Raw genomic sequence first — 21,088 nt, forward strand, 5'->3', positions numbered from 1 at the left:
CCCCAAGTGCAAAACTCGACACTTGACACAGGATGACACAGATGCCCCACTATTTACCTCAGGGTGATGCCGAGGTAATGAGTTAATTCTGAGGAAGGTAATGGGGAAAAAAAAATGTGTTTTAGAAACACATCATCTGGACTGAGCCTCTAACAGAACTGCACTGGCCTTTTTCAAGGAGAGGTATGTAGAGATTTCTGAACTTCAGAACAGCACAGGTCTTTTATGCATAATATCCTCAAACCCCAACAAATAATTTTATATACTCATACCCTAATAAAAAGCATATCAGATTGTTTACCAGAAATATTCAGCACATATACACTGATGGGATATGTTGGTGGGAAATTCCCTGAACATGGAAACAACAACAAAAAAATCAGAGAAGAAATAGTAACCTAACTCAGAATATTGTTCCAGCACCCTATACCAAATAAAGGAATAAATACCATATTCAGGCCACATAATTAAAAAATAAATGCTTGAAAACATACTTCCTAATTAAAAAAAAGGGAGGAGAATCATTGTGGTGGTGGCAACCTTTTTTTGCCTGCTTTTCTGTTACACAAGATTTACAAAACCCATACCTCTTGCTGAAGCCTCTTTAGTTCAGCTTCCATCTGTTCAAGTTCTTGTTTACAGTCAAGCAACTGCTCAGTCTTCTCCTCCCTTATAAGAGGGAACACAAAACAGTTAAATATGTCTGCAAAACTTGGTAATATCATCTTGTTTTAGAACAAAATACTGAGATTTGTAAGGCTTCCCTCCTTTAATCCAGAATTTCATGGAGATGAGAGTGTAAAACTCAGGTATGCCATTATGCTTTAGATACTCTCTAGGTTTTAGTCCACATCTAATCTTTTACATTTGGTCAGATTTTTAATACTCCTTTAAAATGCTGTTCACTAAGATTTCCTACTTATTGGAGGCAGAAAACATTACAACATAATAAGGGATTTTTGGTTATAAGGGTATTTTTTTGGTAAAAAAACCCAGACAATACAAATGATTGTGTACCAGATTCACATCCAAAAGTAAACTTAGAATAATTTCAGAAGATCCATTCAAAAAGTCCAAATGTTTTCTAGGAGAACTAGACAATGATCACCAGTGCATCCTGTCACACATCAGTTAAAGCCAATTTTAAAATTATTTTTATACTTTTGTAATTTTTCTTTTTCTTATAGAAAAGGATTAAGGATTTCAGGTGCCTTTACTCATTAGAAGATGACACCACTTAACTTCAATAACTTTAAGAAATGCATGATGAAATTTTCTTTTATGCAAACACCATGGTGTCTGCTTTAGTCTATTCACAAATGTGTAATAAAAATAGTTTTACATGGAAAACTACATTGATTACAGGACTCAATCTTAACTTTCTACTGTATTTTTTAATATAAGTATGAAGCAAGACAGAAGTAAAGAAGGTGGAAACAAGGTAATTTAGTGAACTGAAATAGGTAATACAAAAATTTTAAACCTAACTACACCAGTTGTTTTTAAAAATGAGCCAATCTCACAATAAGTGACCTTTTTGCACCCATTCTTTGTTTCAAATAGGTTGTTGAGAGCCTGCAAGTGTAAAAGGGTTCATCTCTGTGGAGCCCACTGCAGCATTACTGTTCACAGCAAACATGAGAGCTTCCCCCTATAGAGGTGTTGAGAAACCATGCAGAAATAGAAATGTAATTCTGTATTATGCTGGATTACAGGAACTCTTCTATTAATCTGCACATACCTATACTATGGTTCCACACAGAAACACACAGAGGACTTCACACAGAAAATCAGGTGTGCAATTTCTAGTTCTGGAGTTTCTATATTACAAGCCTCAAATCACTGTTTTGCAGCCAGTTGAAAAATAATCTTTACAGACCCTCTGGATGAAATTAGATCAGCTGCAGTGCATATTAAACCAGGTATGAAGGTTCATTGCCAAAAGCAGATCATAAATAAACGTTAAGCTGAATATTTTCAACTCTCAAATGAATCCAATTTTAAATTTATCAAACATAAGCAGCATTTAATAGCAAATGCTACAGACAGAAGTTAATTTATCAAACTCTAGTATTTTAAATATACTGCTACACATAAAGGAAATTTATTTACAAATTGAATTCAAATAGAGTGCAAAATGTGAAATGTTCTGAGCCATCACTGTTGCCCTAATTGCATGCTTCAGCTACAGCCTAGAGAGGATTGTACTAAATTATACAGAACATACCAGTGTTCACTGTTTAGGCTATCTATTAACTGTCAATCAAACTAATAACAGCAATTTTTTCACTAATTTTCTTGGTGCAGCTGTTTATAGAATATCCTGGGCGGGCTCACTTCACAGACACATAATAATACAGACATCAGAAAAAAAGAGCCATATCTTTTTGTCCTCTGCTCTTCATGAAGACCAAGATGTGGTGGGGGAAGGGGATCCTCTGAGTAAATCAACCAGATATTTAAGCCAGCCAGCTAGAGATGATCTGATCAACAGACTGATAAAGAGCAGACCAGTGAGCTGATAACTGTGACTTATGCTACCTTGAACTTTTAATTTAATCTTAGTTGTCTCCTCTCTTGATGAGATATACTGACTTAAAAATACCCTTTATTTATGCTGTTTCTAAAGTGTAGACAAATTACTATAGATATTGAAATTACTTCGAATTTAAAATTTGTATTTTATGTTCAGACATTACACATTGCCATAGGGAGAAAAAGATTCTTCACTGGACTTACTGTTCTCTTTATAAACTCCTCACTACTGCTCAGACCTGTTCCTAGACAATGAGGATCCTGTAAGTATCTTCCTCCTTTAATCTAGAATTTCATGGGCATTAGAGTGTAAAACTCAGGTATGCCATTATGCTTTAGATACTCTCTAGTTTTTAATCCATACCTGATCTTTTACATTTGGTCAGATTTTTCAGAGCTATTTAAATTGCTGCTCACTAAGATTTCCTGCTTAGGTGAGGCAGAGAAACATTACAATGTTATAAAGGATTTTTGGGGGAATAAGGGTTTTTTTCCTTTAAAAAATCCACAGACAATAGACATGAACGTGTACCAAGAGATTCACAACCAAAAGTAAACTTTGCCACTAATCCTTGAATGGTCAGGACACGGCTCCTGGTTCCAGCCCCCACCTGTCTATCCCAACTGCCTCAGCTGCAAAGTTATTCTCTTAGAAACAATTACAGAGATATTAAAACTACAGTCAGACATCCATCAATGATAATGAACAGTAGATGAAGCACAAAGAATTTGCCTCTGAAACAATATGAACAAAAAGTGAAAAAAAGGCAATGCTGCATTAGATTAGCTGTATTTCTAAAAGTAATTTATGTAGAGCAGAGAGACCAATACTGCACTGTGCTATGCTCAAGAGATTGCTCTAACAGAAGGTAGAAAGTGCAGAGAACAAAAGACAGAAAATTACCACAGCACTAGTTCACTGATTTCAGTACGTTTATGGTTAAAACATCAATATAATTTGTAATACAAGTAAAGACAAACAGATGAAAAGTATTTGTCACACTGGTCCACAAATATGCCTCCATTATAAAAAAATCCTTCCTGGGGTGCAGTTACTTCAAAAAAAGCATTAACAGCTGTCATCTAACATGAAAAACACGAAGAATTGTTCTAGAGAGGAATACTATTGTAAAACCAACAGGATTTTAAAGCCCTCTGACTCTTGACACACTTCTGCACTCCCCATGTACTCACAGCTCTTGCCTAAGCCGCCTGATCTTTGCTTTGGCATCTGCCAGCTCCACTGACAGGTGCTGTCTGCTCTCAGTGCGCTTCATGCCAGGAGACCCACAGGGTGATTGTGCTGCCGAGGCGTGAGGTAGGAATCGGAGACAGTCCCGTTCTTCTGAGAGCTCTATGATGGTCTGAGAAATTAAAAAAGAGAAAAAAAAAGAGATGGGGAAAAAAAAAAGTCTAGAATTGCATTCAGAGAACTGAATTTATGTCAGGGACTACTATCAGGCACTGTCTTAAGAGATCAAAGACTGAACTGAAGCAAGAATAATGGAAAAGCCTTGCCATGAAAGAAGTCAGAAGCCCTTAATACCCCTGTATACCCAAAGCAAATAGTCACAGCTATTTAGCAGTATTGTTCAGCTATTCCACTCAAATTTATATTTTTTAGTCCATATAGCTATCAGTGCTCAGAATGGACTGGGTCATGGAAGGGCATAAATTACTTGAATATGAGGATAAATATCTATCTCTACAGAAAGTGGTGTTCTTCAGTAAGCAGCAGCACCCTTGCCAGCTCCATAAAACACCAGGCTTCCTGGAATATCCCTATTTCATCACATAAATAAAGCTATTGTCTTACAAAGAATATCTCTTGTATTGTGAAGTTACTTTTCCTTTGCGTTGCAAAAAAGCTTTATCACACAACCTCTCCCCTCATGGTTCAGTTTCTGTTTCACTCTTATCAAGGCTGTGAACTGGAAAGAGTTTGAGTGTGAAAGGAATATCTGGAATGATTGCAACATTAACATTTCCACACTCTGCTGAGGGGCAAATCTGAAACCACCGAGATGATTCATAACTCACAATTTTTATTAAATACATTTCTGTAAAAAAGATTGTGCCTCACGACAAGCTTGTAAACCCTCCTCTCCTAACACAGATTTTGCTCCAGTTCACTCCAAGCTGTACAACAGGATACAGGAATATAACAGGCACCTTTCAGTGACTGGCTTGCAAATCAATGGATTACTGAATCCTGGAAATTTCAGCTGATACAGCTTTGGATTTTCTGTTTTCAACTACAGATGAATGTTGAAGTTGTTTCAGACTCTGGTTTCATGAAAAAGACCATCTGCTGTTATATTTTCTCACTGTCACAGTATTCAACAGCTAGTATGTGTGCTGTAACTACCTGAAACAACTTTCTGGCAGTAAAGAATCCGTGGTTAAATATGCAAACAGAACACACCTTAAATATTAGTTATAAAAATGATAAGCTACAGCATCTTAAAAAACACTATTTCTTATATTTCTCTTGAGCCACAAGCCACATCCATACCTCTGAGTGCTCATCTCTTTCATCTATAAGTCTCTTTAAGTGTAATGCCATATTTTTCAAAAGAGGTTCAACATACTCTTGTGTCAATACAATGACATCCATCCACTGCAGGTCAAAAACATTCTCCTGATTATGGGTTACCTACATAGAACGAAATTAAACAATCCCTTTAAACTGTAAGAGTACAAAGGAAGCATAAGGAAAATAAGGCTGAAAATTTAGGGGTAAAATTCGACTATGACATAATTTAAATCCCACGTATATGATATGTAACATATATATTGGTTTATAAATCAGTCTGCATATGAGTATTTCACTGCACTGGACTTACTGCAATTGTAAAGAACTGTTGGAGGAACATGCTTCCTCCCTGCTACTGCTTTAACAATGTAATCCAAAAGAGCTTATAATGAAATCTTTTCATGAACTGTTAAAAATAAAGGCTTTTTTTTTTTTTTGCTTACTAAAACCATTAGATATACAAAACACAAATTTGTTGAACTTGGTTTTGAACAAACAAACTTAATCTTTTTACAATACAATATTCTGCTTCCAAAAAATTAAAAGCACAAAAATAGCAACATACCTCTTGAATATGGGCTGCAACTGCTGCTCTTGTGTCAAAGTCCAGGCCTTGGATCCTTTCAATAAATTCTTCTTTTTTCTGACACTAAAACCAAAGATATCTATTTTATACACACATATATAAACATATACATACATATATAAACAAATATACATATAATTACATATTTAATTTTTTCATATTTATATAAATATGAAGAATGTGTATATGTATTTTATACACATATATGTAAAATCAGCAATATTTTAATTCTACCTTTGCATTTCTAAGCTAAAATGATAAAATTGAAATGACAATAATCACTTCATTATCCAACAATTTTGTTGACTACTAAGCAGTTGGTTTATGCCACATTAATTATACATATTTAATTTTTTCATATTTATATAAATATGAAGAATGTGTATATGTATTTTATACACATATATGTAAAATCAGCAATATTTTAATTCTACCTTTGCATTTCTAAGCTAAAATGATAAAATTGAAATGACAATAATCACTTCATTATCCAACAATTTTGTTGACTACTAAGCAGTTGGTTTATGCCACATTAATTATAAAGACTTTCATTGCTAGTAACATTTTCCCAGTAGCTACTTATTAAAATTTTATGACAATGAGTTCCAACAGGTATTTTTTCAGTGTCCACCTCTCTTTCTCCAGTTGCCAATTTAAGTTAAAAAGATATGACTAACCTATTTTTTTTTTGTTTAATTAGGTAAATAGCACAAATGCCCCTTCTAAGAACAGCAGTACACCAAAACAGTTTATTAAATATGTGAAATAACTTCAGTAAGATACATGAGTAAAGCAATTCTTCAGCACTCTACCATTTTCTTCATTTCTTTAGAGTATTAACAATATTCTGAACTATTAGAAATCCTAAATACACAGTTTGCTAATAAACTAATAGGCAATAAAACATAAGAGGTGCACAGTTACAGACTTTTTACTCCTCAGAATACCCAGATTTTTCAAAGAATGCAGTAGTACCACTAGAGGAAGGACAAATTTACATACAACCTCAGGTATTAAAATAGTAAGAAAAGAGATAGGTGACACTTAAATATGTTTGCATTGGTATTGAATGGTTTAAAACTTACCTGAACTGCACAACCAAGTAAGAGCAGGAGGAGTTTTTTTATTTCTTCAGTACCTGGCTCTAAGGAGAAAACAACAACAACAAAAAGAGTAGGTAGAAAATGGTCATTTTTCTTCCCTTACTCCTCAGCAAAGATCAGGTTTTCTAGTTATTTTAATATGACTTATGTCAACCTAGTTTAGAAAAGAAAAAGATGAAGAAAACTTCATCTTTCTAGCTTTCAACTTAGTCTTTTTTGCCATTTAACTGCCAACTGCCAGCATTAACAAACAGCTTAACAGCCCTAATAGCTTCATAGGGTAAAAACACTCCAGCCCTTTGTGAAGCAAAACTTGAGTGACATTTTCCAAAGCACTTTGGAGACCTACAATCAAGTTTTCAACTATAACCTCAGGTATCTCAAGATATTTACAGAAGTGCTTAAATTCTTTTCCACCCCCAAGCTGTAGGAGCTAGGTGACAAGTTCAATTATTTTAAAAAGCTACATTAGATATTCCACTGCAGGTCTAAATAACCATGTATTTCCAAATCTGACCATAAGCATCTTAATCTCCTAAAGAAGCTCAAAGAACTCTTCACAGTAGTAAAGATGTATTTCACTTTTTTTTACACTCAAAATGTTCTTGTCCTGGTACTAAACACATGCTATTATCTAGAATTTAAACACCATAAAGCAAATACTTTAAGAGTGGCAAAACAGTTCAGGCTAGCTAGAATGGATGAATCCCCACATAAGAAAGATGTAACCACTTATAAGCAGTCAAAAATTTCTTATTTGATCGGATCCACCACAGTATTGTGTAAGCAAAGCAAATGTAAAATCCTTCTCAAAGAAGTAACAGATATTAGGTAATCTTGATCAAAAAAGGAAATTAAAAAGAAATCAACAACCCTGAAAGGATACAGGACTCTTAATGATTTTTGACTAGCTTTCAGCAGCCAAGCCTGCTGCCATAAAGCAGAGAAGGAAGATGCCAAGCTTCTCCACCTTCCTCATGACTTTGGAAGTTCTCTGCATTACAATATTGAGAGCCTTCTCTCAACATTGACTCAACCTGCTTCTTTTAGGAGGAGGTATATATAATCCCAATGAACATGTCATGTTTAAATTTTTCAAAAGAGGTTTGTCAAACAGACATATTACAAAAAACATGAACTCAAACAGGAGATGCTGAATTATTTATACAGACTTCTTGTATCCCAAGGATGTGAGCTGTGAAGTCTAGCATAGAAAACATCAATGACCATGTTTTACCAGAAGCACACTACTTCAGCTACAGAAGGGGAATGCCACCTGGCTGCCTGTCTTAATCAATAAAGGTTGACCAGAATACTGTAGAGAAGGAATCCATCCCAGCATCTCACATCATACATGCATTTAGCCCAATAAATTAATAACGTTTTTTTTTGAAAAAAGTAATCCCTGAACTCCTCTTTGGATGCTCCTTTTCACACTGCTTCAGGATCAAAACTGGCTTTTACAACTCTGACTGAATACTGTTTCTGTCTCTTGCTCACATTCCCTGAAGGAACATGGCAAAATATTGAACAACCTCAGCTTCCCACTGCTACCAAACATGTTCTGTGGTTTTCCTCCTTTTTCTGCATCAGGAATACAGAAATAGATCATTCTCTTCTGCACCCTCTCGACTTGCTGCTTGAACTTGCTCCCAACCCTGTTCTACCCTTTGATCTTCCCTGCACTCAGTCTTATCCCTGACTTCCACATCCTCTGTAGCCTTCCACCCTCCTCTGCTTGCTCCCTCAGAAATACAAACTTCTTTTAATCTTTTCTTCCCCCCACCCATTAAAGAACATTTGCCTCATCATTATCTCCTCTTTCCTTTTCCTCTGTAATTTAACTTAACATGCACAATCACAGCCTGTAGCTCTTCTCCTCCAGTTTTCTCCTCAAACTGGCTTCCTGCCAATTAGCTCAAGTGAAATGTTTCTTGATAAAGTCTCTGATGACCTTTTTTTTTTTTTTACAGGCATTCTATCTGCGTTTTCCTTGATTAGCCAACTGCCTCTGATACAAACATGTTTCTTTTCCTGAAATCTTATCTGCCCTTGCCTTCTGCAATTTGTCATCTTCTAGTATTTCTCTACTCATCAGTCCTTGCAAAACAGTGCAAACGGGAAAAACTGGGAGGTGTTTCTGAAAAAAATCACAGCTACAGCCTAAGCTTTAGGGGACCAAACCTGACTCATCCTCAGACAATTGGCTTTTACTATGGGAGCTCACCTTGATGCAATCATACTTACACAGCAAGTCTCTCAAATGGTCAGAGAGGTTTGATTTTGCTACACTTGACCACCAAAGGAAAAATAAAGTTTAAAGATCCCTATAGGGATGGATGGGGTCCTCTTCAAGGTGACACTGCAAGAGCAGTCAAGCTTTCAAAGGGAAAGGTTCTGGATGAAATCCAGAAGACAGGTCTATCTTCTGATTCAGCTCAATTAATTCAGTAAATCAATTCCACAATCATCACAAGCAGGAATCTGAAACGTCTTCAAGAACACTGTCCATGGATAACAAATACTTTTAGTATCTGGGCTATGCTACAGTGAAGTCCATATTTTCCTCACAAATCCAGTCACATCCCCAGAGGAGAGCAGTGCATACACCACCAGAGGTTCCAGCTGCCAAACCACAAATGCTGCACAGACTTAGCTGAGGTCTCAAACAGGAAGAGGCTTTCTTATTAATGACCAAAGAATAGATTTTTTTTATGTATACAAATGAATACTAAATTATCTTTGTGGTGTTTTTTTAGTGCATTTTTAACAAGTTTTCATCTTACACTACACAATATTGTTAACCTGTATTTTGTCTCAATACCTTACATAAAAAACATCACTACAAAACCATTGTTATGACCCTTTTTTTAAAATCTGTTTTTCCACTAAATCTGGTATCTAGGCAAATCCATGGAGTCTTCTGAAAACCTTAAGAAAGGCTGGAATCCAAGCATAAAAGCACAATACATTTTATTCTTTTTGAAAAGGAGAGACCACACTCACACTTCTTGGTGCATATGACAGCATCTACACAGAGAGAAACTTAAAAGGCTGTGACCTCAGAAGCAAAAGCAGCAATATTCCAAAGCAGAAAGTAAAAATCAAAGAACTGAAATCAAGATACCTACATAAATGGGATATATGCAGATGGGATATGGCAAGGATCAATGTTATGAACCCTGGAATTGAAAAGTGAGGTAACACAGATGGTTCTTCTTGCTCATGAGGAAAATCTTGCCTCACATACACAGAAGCATGGCATGTAAGACATCTTAATGAAATAAAAACAGCCAGGGGAAGCTACACAGCCTGTTAGAGAAGTTCCTAACCTCTCTGCTGAGGTGCTAGAACATCAGAAGTAGAACACCTGGGACACACTAGACCCAAGCAAACAAATTCTGCCCAATCCATAGTGGCTCCATGCAGGCCAGGTGTGTCTGCTCCGTGCTTCTGGAATTGAGAGCATGGTGCAGAGATTCCCAAGTGGCTGTGGATAGTCAGCTGGGTCCACACAGGCTAATTTTCTTGGTCTGAAAATTGCAACTCTCAGAGCTGGAAGCAGAGAAGGTGGGAGCATGGAGAAGACACTGTCAGTTCAGGGGAGAAAGCAAGAAGGTAATTGCAATATTTTTCAGGTAACGATGCAAGAGAAGCGGGAGACTTTTGGGGAAGGAAACACAAGGATTAGGAGTTGGATCAAATGAGATGCACTGAACTGCCCATTTTCTTAGGGTTGGCTTAGGTAGAGAGGGTTGAAAGCATAGTAGCTGGGACTACATGAATCTTATACTGTGTCCTATCAGTAGCTCACTGGTTGCTGGGAAATGCACTTCATCTCAGTGTAAATCCTCATGACAGCCAGTGCTGGCCTTGGGACAGAACACATTTCTGTAAAGTGTGGACCTCTGGTGTGAACAAAGAAAATGTTACTTATTATGAAACCACTTGTTTGCTATAAGTATTTACACAGCAGTCTGTTGAAAGGCTCAAACCTATATGGATTTTATTTCCAGTGAAATAACACAAATTATTATACCGATAACAATTTTCATCTTAGTTAAGAATAAACTTACCAGAAAAAGGGTTTTTGCCAATTATTAACACATTTGGCAAAGACATCATGATCAACTGCTGCAAAGTCTCCTAAAAAAGTTAATGAAAATATTAAAGTTGTATGTATTGAATGAAAATAAACATCAAATACTAACCAAGACTGAAGAGAAATTAGTATTACTTAAGTAGTTTAAAATTTTTCAGGTCTTCATACATCTGCAATACTTAATTATTTCGACTTTAACTCAAAAACCTTAGAAGGGTGAATTACTTCTACAAAACCCTTGTTTTATTGGTTTGCAAGATCATCTCAATATGGTGAAATCCCCTCGTGGCAATGAGCTGGCTTACAGAACTGAAGCCAGCTACATCTCTCTCAGACTGTAGCAAAACTTTATTAGTATTTGTTTCTTGGACTAGTTTATTGATAGATGGGGGTTTTTTGGCTCTAAGTTGCATTTACACTACAAAAGATCCATTTCCTCTATTTCACATCCATAGTCTCTGTGGACTCACCAAAACGTAGCTATGAAAATGACTTTTTTTCCCCTGCAGTTATGCAGGATAATCCCAAATACCAAGGTACAAACCCCCATGTGCACCATCAGGCAGAGCTCTCGTTTGGCCAGTCACACACACTCAAGCAGCAGCTCTGCCCATCTCTGCTACAGGCTGAATCAGTGGAGAGTTTCTGTCGGCCAGTAATGGCTGTAATCGGGTCAAATCCCCAGTCTAGACAGAGCCTAATTCTTCTGAGGCAGAGCAGTCTTCCTCCCAGTCCCAGATGTTTGTTCACAGCAGATGCCATCCTATCAGCAGCTCTGGAGTCATGCTTTTTGTTTTTCCACAGTGCCATATTCATTAATATGTAAAATGTTCAGACTCAAAAGCAACGTCCTGCAGGACCACCACCACTTCACACCCAGAAGGCACCCAGTAAGGGTCCCCCTGCAAGCTGAAGAACCTACCCTGAGTCAGCTCATTTCATACCACTCTTGAAAAATTACAATATTCCTTGAAAAACACCTGTAGAAAGTAGGTACACCTATATTTGAAAGTTCTCACCACTTAACACAGGACATACAAATATTGTATCTGAATTGATTAGTACTAGATTGAAAAATATGTACTCTCACTGTGTATGAGTAAGAGAAATTATAAGGAGGGAGAACATAGCTTTGACCTACTCAAAGATCATGAATTTCAACCAACCATGACTCTTGCACTTCTGAAATCTTGATAAAGACGATTTTCAAATAAAGAAAACATAGGAACTGCACCACAGCAAGTTTTACATCAATAAAGAGCAGAAAATAAGGGATTTGATGAGTATTTATACCTACTACAAAAGAAAAATAATAAATATCACATACTTTAAAAAGTGAGGGCTTGGTGGCTTTTTTGGTTTTTTTGCTTTTTTTTCTGTAATAGCTGAAATAATTCCATGATGCCATTATACAGCTTTTCTTACTCTTAAGCATGGCCAACCAAGAAATGTGTCCTCTGCACACTAATGACATTATCACCTCTTCTTACAACACCTCTACCTGGCTCCAAAGATGTCTACCACCTTTTCTGTCACACGGTGTTAACTTCATCAGTAAACCCAGTGCAACTGCTCTCAATTTGTGCTTGCTTTTGAAACAACTGCTTCTATTAAAAAGCTGAAATTGCAACCTGTGTGTCCCAAAATTCACGTATTTCTTTTAACTGCTGGTTAACCTGCAAAAATAAATTAAGGCTCTTTAAAAAATTCTGCCATGATTGCACAAGCTTTTTGAGTCATTATTTTTGAGTTCATTAGCATTTATTTTACTAAAGATTCACACATCATCTCTCAAACGAGGCTGACAGAGCACCCATGGGAGTCATGGAAGCTCACTGTATCAAATCTCCCAAGTCCACCAAAACTTATAATGGGATCAGTTCTCCTGAATCAGCTGCTGAGAACAATTCCCCACTCTTGCACTGCCAGGAAATTTATAGACTCAAAAGACTGGTTTGGGACCTAGCAGGAGTCTGGTGATGCTGTAAGGAAATAAAGCAGCTTTGATGGAAAAAGAAGATGCAATTGTAATTACTGAGAACAAAGATGATGCAGGAACCAAAAAAACTTGCATAATCCAACGTCATATTTCAACTTTGAAAGTTATATTCTTTAAGTGCAGGTTGTTTGGCAAGGACATGTACAACACTGATACAATTATTTGCTAAATTGGGAGAATGTTTTCCACGGTCATAAAAACACATGGAATAAGCTGGCACAGACAAGCTCACAGTAAAATGCTTTTAAGAGTTACAGGATAACATAATGCTAACAATTAAAAATCCTCATATCCACCAATAACTTATTCCTACTGAAACATTCCAGACAGGAATCAAACTCCTAGCTCACTGCAGTGATCACTTTCTGTGCTCCATTACCCTCTGATCTCAGAACACACAGCATGCATGATGCCCATACAGACAGGGTGAGGGTTCATGCCCCTGCTAAGCTGGGCCCCAGGCCATGAAAGGCCTCCCAGATTGATTCCAAAGCATCCATCAAACACCTACTAAAAGCCTACTAAAACTGCAGACCTGTACTGTCTAGAGAGGCTGGCATGCCACACGACTGGAAGTCCAAGATACTAGGGAGGGAAAAGGGCAAAACGTGTACACAATGCTATATAGCTTACACTCACACTGGACAAACTTGAGCCATTGAAGGATGGGGACTGATTTTACCACTTACTGAATACAAGTACTTTTTATATTTTAAAAAGCTACAATGAATAATTTTTAGCACAAAGGTTTGGAGCATCACTCAGAGGACAGCTACCTAAATGCAAACGATTCTGCCTGGTATTCTTGCACTAGGACTGGCTGATCCTGGATGGCCAGGGAATGTTTTGTATTCAAATAAAGATCAATACTGTGAGTGTTTGTGCCTTCTGCTCCACCAGCTGTGAAACAGTAATGCCTGCTCGAGGATGACCACCATCAGGAAATGGAGAAGCACAGGGGTCTTAGCAGGCAGCACTTCCACTCCTATGTGGTGGCTGCCAAGGAAACAAAGATGTGAAGCATGACTATCTGTGAAGTGCTCACTAGAAAGATGCAGAGTGGTTGACCACTGCAGCAGGTGACAGCTGGGGATTTCCACTGTACTTTGGGGTTTCTGGAAACACACACTCCATGTGTAGGCCTGAGGAAAAGCCCACATCAGTGATGCACTGTGAGAGCAGGATCAAAGACTTTCTCCCAGCTCTCAACTCTCCTGGCAGAAAGCAGCAGGCAGTGTGGAAGAGCACTGACAGCTATACCATAAGGGACACTGGGGAGAGGTGCAGTGTCCTGCTACAGCATGTCCATGTGCACCACGCTATCCAGGCTCTGCACCTAGCAGGCACCAGCTCTTACCTGTTGCACAAAACACACACAAATTCAGGGGCTATTTTGCATTAATGATCTAATATAGAGCTGTATCTATTATGAACTCCCATTTGACTATTATCACCTCAGCTGCACCTAGAAGGCACAGTACCAGCTCTTACCTGCTGCACAAATCACACACAAATTCAGGGGCTATTTTACAGCTCTATATTAGATCATTAATGCATCTATTATGAACTCCCATTTGACTATTATCACCTCAGCAATTTTTTTCTTACTGAATATCAGATTAGTTCTAAAGCAAATAAATTTCAACACCTTCTTATGAAGATTCCATTGACAAGACTAAATCCACATGTAATAATTTCTCTCAGGCACAAAACTTGCTTCAACTCAAAAAACAGCCAGCAATACTGCTTAATGTACTATGAGTAATCAAACGTGCAGAATACCTATTATATTAACAGCTCATCACTCACATTCAGGTGTTTCCAGACTACCACTATAAGTGTAAATCAAGCTTGATAAAAAAAGTTGACCATTTAAACAGCCATCCACAAAGTATCTCAAAACATTAATTTTTTTTTTGTTACCCTTAAAGACATACCTGTAAAAGAATACTTAGAAAAAATTCTAGGCAAGACTTAACATGAGAAAGAATTACTGACCTGATAATAAGTTTTTATTTGTTTCACCAAAATAGATAAATTTTGAATCCTTAATGATGCATCATTATTTACTTTTTTGTTTATCCTCTGATTAGCAGACTTTGGATTACTGGAAAAAAAAAAAAAGGAAATTAAACACAGTGAACATTAATCTTTAAAGCTCTCTCTATAAAACAAATGATACAGTTTTAATGTGCCACCATAACAACTTCTTATCTTGGTTACCATGCCTTTTTTTTCCCCCTCCACAAGTAAATAAGAAGTTGTTGAAGTGACTGCCAAAAGCAGGAAGAAATAACTTGAGCCATCTGTCTCTGACACTGCTACTCAGATTAACACCCTTTCTGGCTATTAGTGCAGGATGTAATTGGGGGCACCCACAGCAGTCACCAGAGAATGAATGGAAGAGGAAAGTCTGTGCAGCTCTGCACCTCTCCCCAGCAGCCCCATGCAGCCCTGGTGGAACACAGAGAGCAGAACAGCTGTAACATAAATATTCCAGCACACACCTCAGACACCAGGAATCATTCTCACTGATGCAGACAATTACAATAACAGAATTCAGACTGGCTACATTAATGAATGTCTACAGACTGAAAAACTATACAATGCTATTTACTATCATGGGGCACAAACCCAAAACCTAAGTTTTAACTCTCAGAACAATGAGGAAGATGAAGTACATCATGCTAACACACACTAAATTATTTTAAACTTATTGCCAGGTGAGTGAAATCTGTCGAAGGGATTATTAACTGGTGTTTTTGTCATGTACTCTCACATATATCAGCTTTTTCTCTGGTTTATCTTGGCTTCAGAGAGGAAATCAATGCTTTATACTTCACAAAGTAGAAAGATCTGAAGAAATGCAGATGAGTCACCCTTCTCCAGTACCACATAACATACCAAGTTATTAACCACAGACAAGACAGTGTGACAACCATTCATTGTGATTTTTCAAGGAAAACAATGCTGAATCAAAGCAACTCCCCCAGACGCCCTGTAAAAGGCTCAGAGGATTCGTAAGGGATGGATGTGACACTTCTTAACTTTTGCAGAGATACTTGATACAGTTGCACAATGCAACTTTTGATATTTAATTATATTATTGTCTTGTTTAATGATGCTGCTGTAAGATAGCTAACCATGCAGCTGGCTGCAATACTGAACTCTGACAAGAAACTACCAATTTCTCTCACTGTCAAGCTGGAGGCTCCTGCAAGGCTGTGTGTTTGTCTGCTGGGTCTCGTTAAAGTCACTGTCATTAATGATGTAGACAATAGGATACAGAACATACTTACCAGAGCCACCACTGCTGAAAATCAGAAGGAATAAAAACCAACCAGCCAAACAAGCCACCCAGAACCTTCCAAGAACGCTATGGCAACTGAGAACAACCCTGAGTGGTGGGACAGCAGTGTAACAGAATGCAGTGACAACACGCCCAGGCAGAGAGCTCAGCAGTCAAAGGCACAGAGAGCAGTGACTTGCTGACACAAGTAATACTGTAGTGGACACAACCAAGTACCCAGGGAAAGGAGATGCTGTTGCCAACAAGATCATCAATGCACTGTGTGATTCAAACATTTCTATCCAGGTACTGAACTGTAACACATCAGTGTAACCAACCAACACCCCAAAATGAGCTATTCCCTCTACTCCACGGTGCCATTTATTAGGATGGGATTTGTCACTTCAGTAGTCTCACATGCTCTTTGTACAAATATGCTAAAGACAAAATTTAGGTATTTTTCACTTAAATGTAAGTTACCTAAACAAACTTTTGTTTGCCTTGTACAGCCTTCTTTGGGTTGGGCATGCTAGATTTTTTTAAAAGATATATTGATATCAGTTTTTCTTTTCTTCAGTTCATTGCTATCAGAATTTCCTGGCTTCTAAGCACGAACAGAAATAATGTAGAAAAAGCATTTTTGGGACAGGAAGCCAGATCATATAATACACAATCATTTTTAGAAGAAAAACAGTAAGCACAGCATATTTTTCTCATGTATATGAAAATAGATCTAGGAAAATCAGGATATGGATTCTTACACGGGTAATTGTCTCATTCCTAAATGCTCATCACCACATTCCTAAAAATACTATAAACACTTAAAAGTACATTTTAGAATATATTAGCTAAAAGCTATTGACCAAGAGGTCACCTTGGATGTATTCAGCCAATCTGCAGCTGCAAAAGAACTAAATGGGCTAAAAATGATTATGGTTTGTATATGTGCAGAACTGAACTCCTTTCCAAAGGGAATTCATTCAAATTTGTTAAAAATCAGAAGAGAAAATCCAGGATAAATCCTGCTGACCTGATGGCACACCGAGATCAGCTGAAGTCTCCTATTTCTACATTCATATCTCCAAAAGGCCGATTTGGGCCCTTAATCTTCATCTTTAATCTTAATGACTATCGGATTATCTCCAGGCTTTTTCATCATCTTCAGCAGCATTTCTACAGCCACACATTTGAGATCACTCTCCCTTTAGAGCACTGAGAACAGAGGGCACTGGAGTTTCCTGGATATTGTAATAGCTCTTGTTTTAGTATCAACACAAAAATTAGCGTGCAACCACAAGAATTCAAAATTCCCTGAAAGCTCAGACTTTACATTTTACCTTAGATCTTCTAAGAACAAAAACTTTTGCACAGCACTATGTCTTCATAATGGCATGTAAACATAAATCTTCACACACTTGTAAGAGAAATTATAACTACCCCAATACTACAAATGGGAAATGAACACAAAAACAAATTATTGAAAAACAATAAAACTAATCAGTGCCAAAGATATCTGTGTGGAGGTGGAGGGGGGAAAAAGGCAATTAGAGCTCAAGATTTCTTAGGACACAACTCCTCAGCTCCACACCTTTGTCAGCACTGCCACCTTCATGTTCTGCTGGACAGTATTTCTTTCTGGGACTTGCATACAACAAACACAAGAGCTTTGTGTTTTATTTGATTAAATGAAAATACATTTTTGGAATCTACACCTTCACGTTCTGCTGGACAGTATTTCACTGCTGGGACTTGCATACAACAAACACACATGAGCTTTGTGTTTTGTTTCATTAAATGAAAATACATTTTTGGAATCTGAAGGCAGAACATCAGGGCAAGATCTGGAACTGTGGGGTTTCATCATACTCATACCTGGACTTTGCTCCAAAATATCAGCATTTCTCCTCACAGCACGAAATAATTCACCTCTCAAACGACACACTAACAGACACTAACAGCACCTGAGCACTTAGAACACTTTAGCAGACACTTGGCATCAGTACTACACAAAATCATTCCACAGTTCATCCTCTCCATCTTAATTCTTAGAAATCCAACAGTGTATGGATCAACTCCTGCAAATTATGTGTTAATTAAGATAAATAGAAAGTATTAGTCCTGTGTCGAAGTTAATGTAGATACATATCTAAGATTTATTTAATCTTTCAACTACTGTTGAAAGTAACATTCCTTTCTTTCCACCAGTTCACCCCACATCTCCCTCTCCCCCCATTTATATTTAATGTGGTGCATATCTTCATATATCAAGACCAACGCAATGGCTAATGCATATTCCTTACATTTTATGGAAATTCCAGGCTTCTTTCTGGATAAAAGTTACACTGGTTTGAGTCAAAGTGATTCATTGCTGCAGCTTAAACCAGAAAGCATTCACAGAATCACAGAATCGTCCCATCTGGAAAAGACCTTTAAGATCATCGAGTTTGACCATTAACCTAACTCAACCAAGTCCACCCCTAAACCACGTCCCCAGGCACCACACCTACACAACTCCTAAACACATCCAGGGATGGTAATTCAACCATCTCCCTGGGCAGCCTGTCCACCACCCTTTCAGTGAAGAAATGGTTCCTCAGGTCCAACTTAAAACTCCCCTGATGCAACTTGAGGCCGTTTCCTCCTGTCCTGTCACTTGTTACTTGAGAGAAGAGACCAGCTTTGGTTGGTTGGTTTGTTGGCATGAGTTACAGGAAACACTTCACTAACAATGTAAATTTTGCTGGGAAAACTTGGGCCACAGCTGTGCTCTGGAACTGTATCTTTACCTCTTGAAAAAACTCAGTCAAGTTACCTGATCCTCTGCTAGCACAAGACTATCAACAAACAAAATCAAGACAATCTGGTGCATAGAATAAATTGATTTTAGGAGTCATAAACAGAAACCTAAAACTCCAAGTTCCCATAACATTTTTCAGTAGAACTTTATTAAAATAGATTATGGTGACAAGAAGTTTAAACCCTTGCTCTTGAGTATCAATAACATTAAGTTACTTCAATATCAGTATTAACACTACTAATCTCTACCAATTGTTTTTAATGTCCTTAACTGTTAGCTCAACAACTCACTATAGCTAGTAGGAAGTTTTGCTACTTTGTGTTTTTTGTCACTTTTTGTAGGGACTCTCATATTGACTCATTATTCTTCAAAGACAGGAGCTAAGTTGTATCTGACACTCTCGATCAATACGTGTTAGCTACAACCAGGGTGACTTTTACTCCAAAACCAAATTGCTTCTGACTCTTCCCAAGTGAAATCCTGCTCTCAACACCTTCCAGAGCAAACAGGACTTTACCTCTATGGTAATTTAGAGCTTTCTAACCATATTATCTCATTAAGTGATTGTACTTTATAAACTCAGAATATTAATAGGCTACCTTCTAAAATGGCCCACATGTTGAAGTGGAAACATTTAAAACAGAGGCCATTTGGTAGAACTCCTCAGTGTTTGTATTTACCAGTGCTCCCTGATCTTCAGTCACCCATTTGCAGCTTTCAGGTTAGGTTTGAACTGTCAGTTTTAACTTGCCAAGTGTTCTGAAGAGCCCAGACCAGGCCTGACAGATCCCTCCTCCCACCATGCTCTGTTCCCAACACAACTGTGGTTAGCTCCTTCAGAGGGAGAGTCACAACAGCCAGGCCTCATGCCCTCAAAGCCCCAAACTTTCAAGTTCAGTGGTTCCTTCATGGACAAAACACCTTTTGAAATAGTCTCTTTAGTCAATATAGTCCAACTACTCAAACTGTGATGTCTCAACTCCCTCCTCTCAAGGAGGAAATACCACAGCATGATGGTAGCCACACATTTTCCAGTGTATGTTGTTTGTAGAATTGTATTTTCTCAGACTGGTCCAAGCCAGGAATAGACATGCTAATTTTCTTACCAATCATTTGAAATAATTAATAAGAAAAAATAATGAAATATAATATTCAAATATTTTTCATACAGAAAGATAAAATTCTAAACATAAATCACAAAAATCTGTAATGTTTTCAAAAGCATGCATCTTGAAAGTAATTTACACTTTCAGGCAACCAACTATTACAGATTCTAATAAATTACTTGTATCTGTATGTTGAATTGTTTCATACCAATGATCAAGAAAAAAATTTATAATTACATTTTTATTAATACTGATTGATTTTTATTATGAGAACATATTCAATCCAGCAGCACTAAAATAAATAAGTACATGTTGTTGGGAATACAAGAAGACACAAATGAAACAAGTTTGAAAATAGACCATTATAAAATAGTCTTTTTATAACAGGTTTTTAAAAATGTAAGATTCTAGTGGCTACTGTGCTAGTCACATCATAAACATTTTTAAGGCAATACATGCTTCTTTTATTAGGTGGAAATACTGAACTGCTTCAGTGGCAAATAGCCTGGCAAAATAGGGCAAATCTGTGCAGAAGTCAATAGGAAGCAGAGCAGTAAAAGATACCCTTGAGCAATTTTACATTTAAGAGCAACCTACTTATGACAAGATACATTAATTTCAATAGCAATAAAAACAGACAAGAGCATCTACCCCAATAATGCATTAGTTTAAAACTCCTGATTACAACGAGAACTTCAGTGATTCTGAAATACTACCAGTGTCAGGAGTTACAGATTGAGACCTCATATAATCAGGGATTATGTGTCTTTAATTTTTCATTGACCAAAATCTATCAGAACTGGGAATGTGATAGCTTAATGGCTTCATGCTTAAATCTATGCAGACTGCAGACCAGTTGTGTCCTCTCCTGCCATCTGTTCCTTGATGGTACTTGATGATTACGTCTCATATTATAACATACCCTAATTTTAAATATATCATTGTTTGAATGTATTTATTATAAATATATATTTATTATACATTTATTAGTTCATTATATATTTAGTATACATTTATTAATTTATAACACAGATG

General features: G+C 37.2%; 1 protein-coding gene across 1 annotated transcript; it reads right to left on the reverse strand.

The window, feature by feature from the left end:
* Nucleotides 1-587: 587 nt before the first annotated feature.
* Nucleotides 588-14,962, reverse strand: LOC103773386 (girdin-like; the record flags this gene model as incomplete). Its single annotated transcript, XM_008940751.1, has 7 exons — nucleotides 14,860-14,962; nucleotides 10,837-10,906; nucleotides 6,743-6,801; nucleotides 5,637-5,720; nucleotides 5,051-5,191; nucleotides 3,730-3,899; nucleotides 588-669 (listed from the first exon to the last, which is right to left on the reverse strand). Coding segments are annotated over exons 2-7 (585 nt in total), but the record flags the coding sequence as incomplete, so codon positions are not given.
* Nucleotides 14,963-21,088: the final 6,126 nt, after the last annotated feature.

The sequence above is a fragment of the Merops nubicus genome, unplaced genomic scaffold (assembly GCF_000691845.1).
Source record: "Merops nubicus isolate BGI_N331 unplaced genomic scaffold, ASM69184v1 scaffold2675, whole genome shotgun sequence".
Taxonomy (NCBI): domain Eukaryota; kingdom Metazoa; phylum Chordata; class Aves; order Coraciiformes; family Meropidae; genus Merops; species Merops nubicus.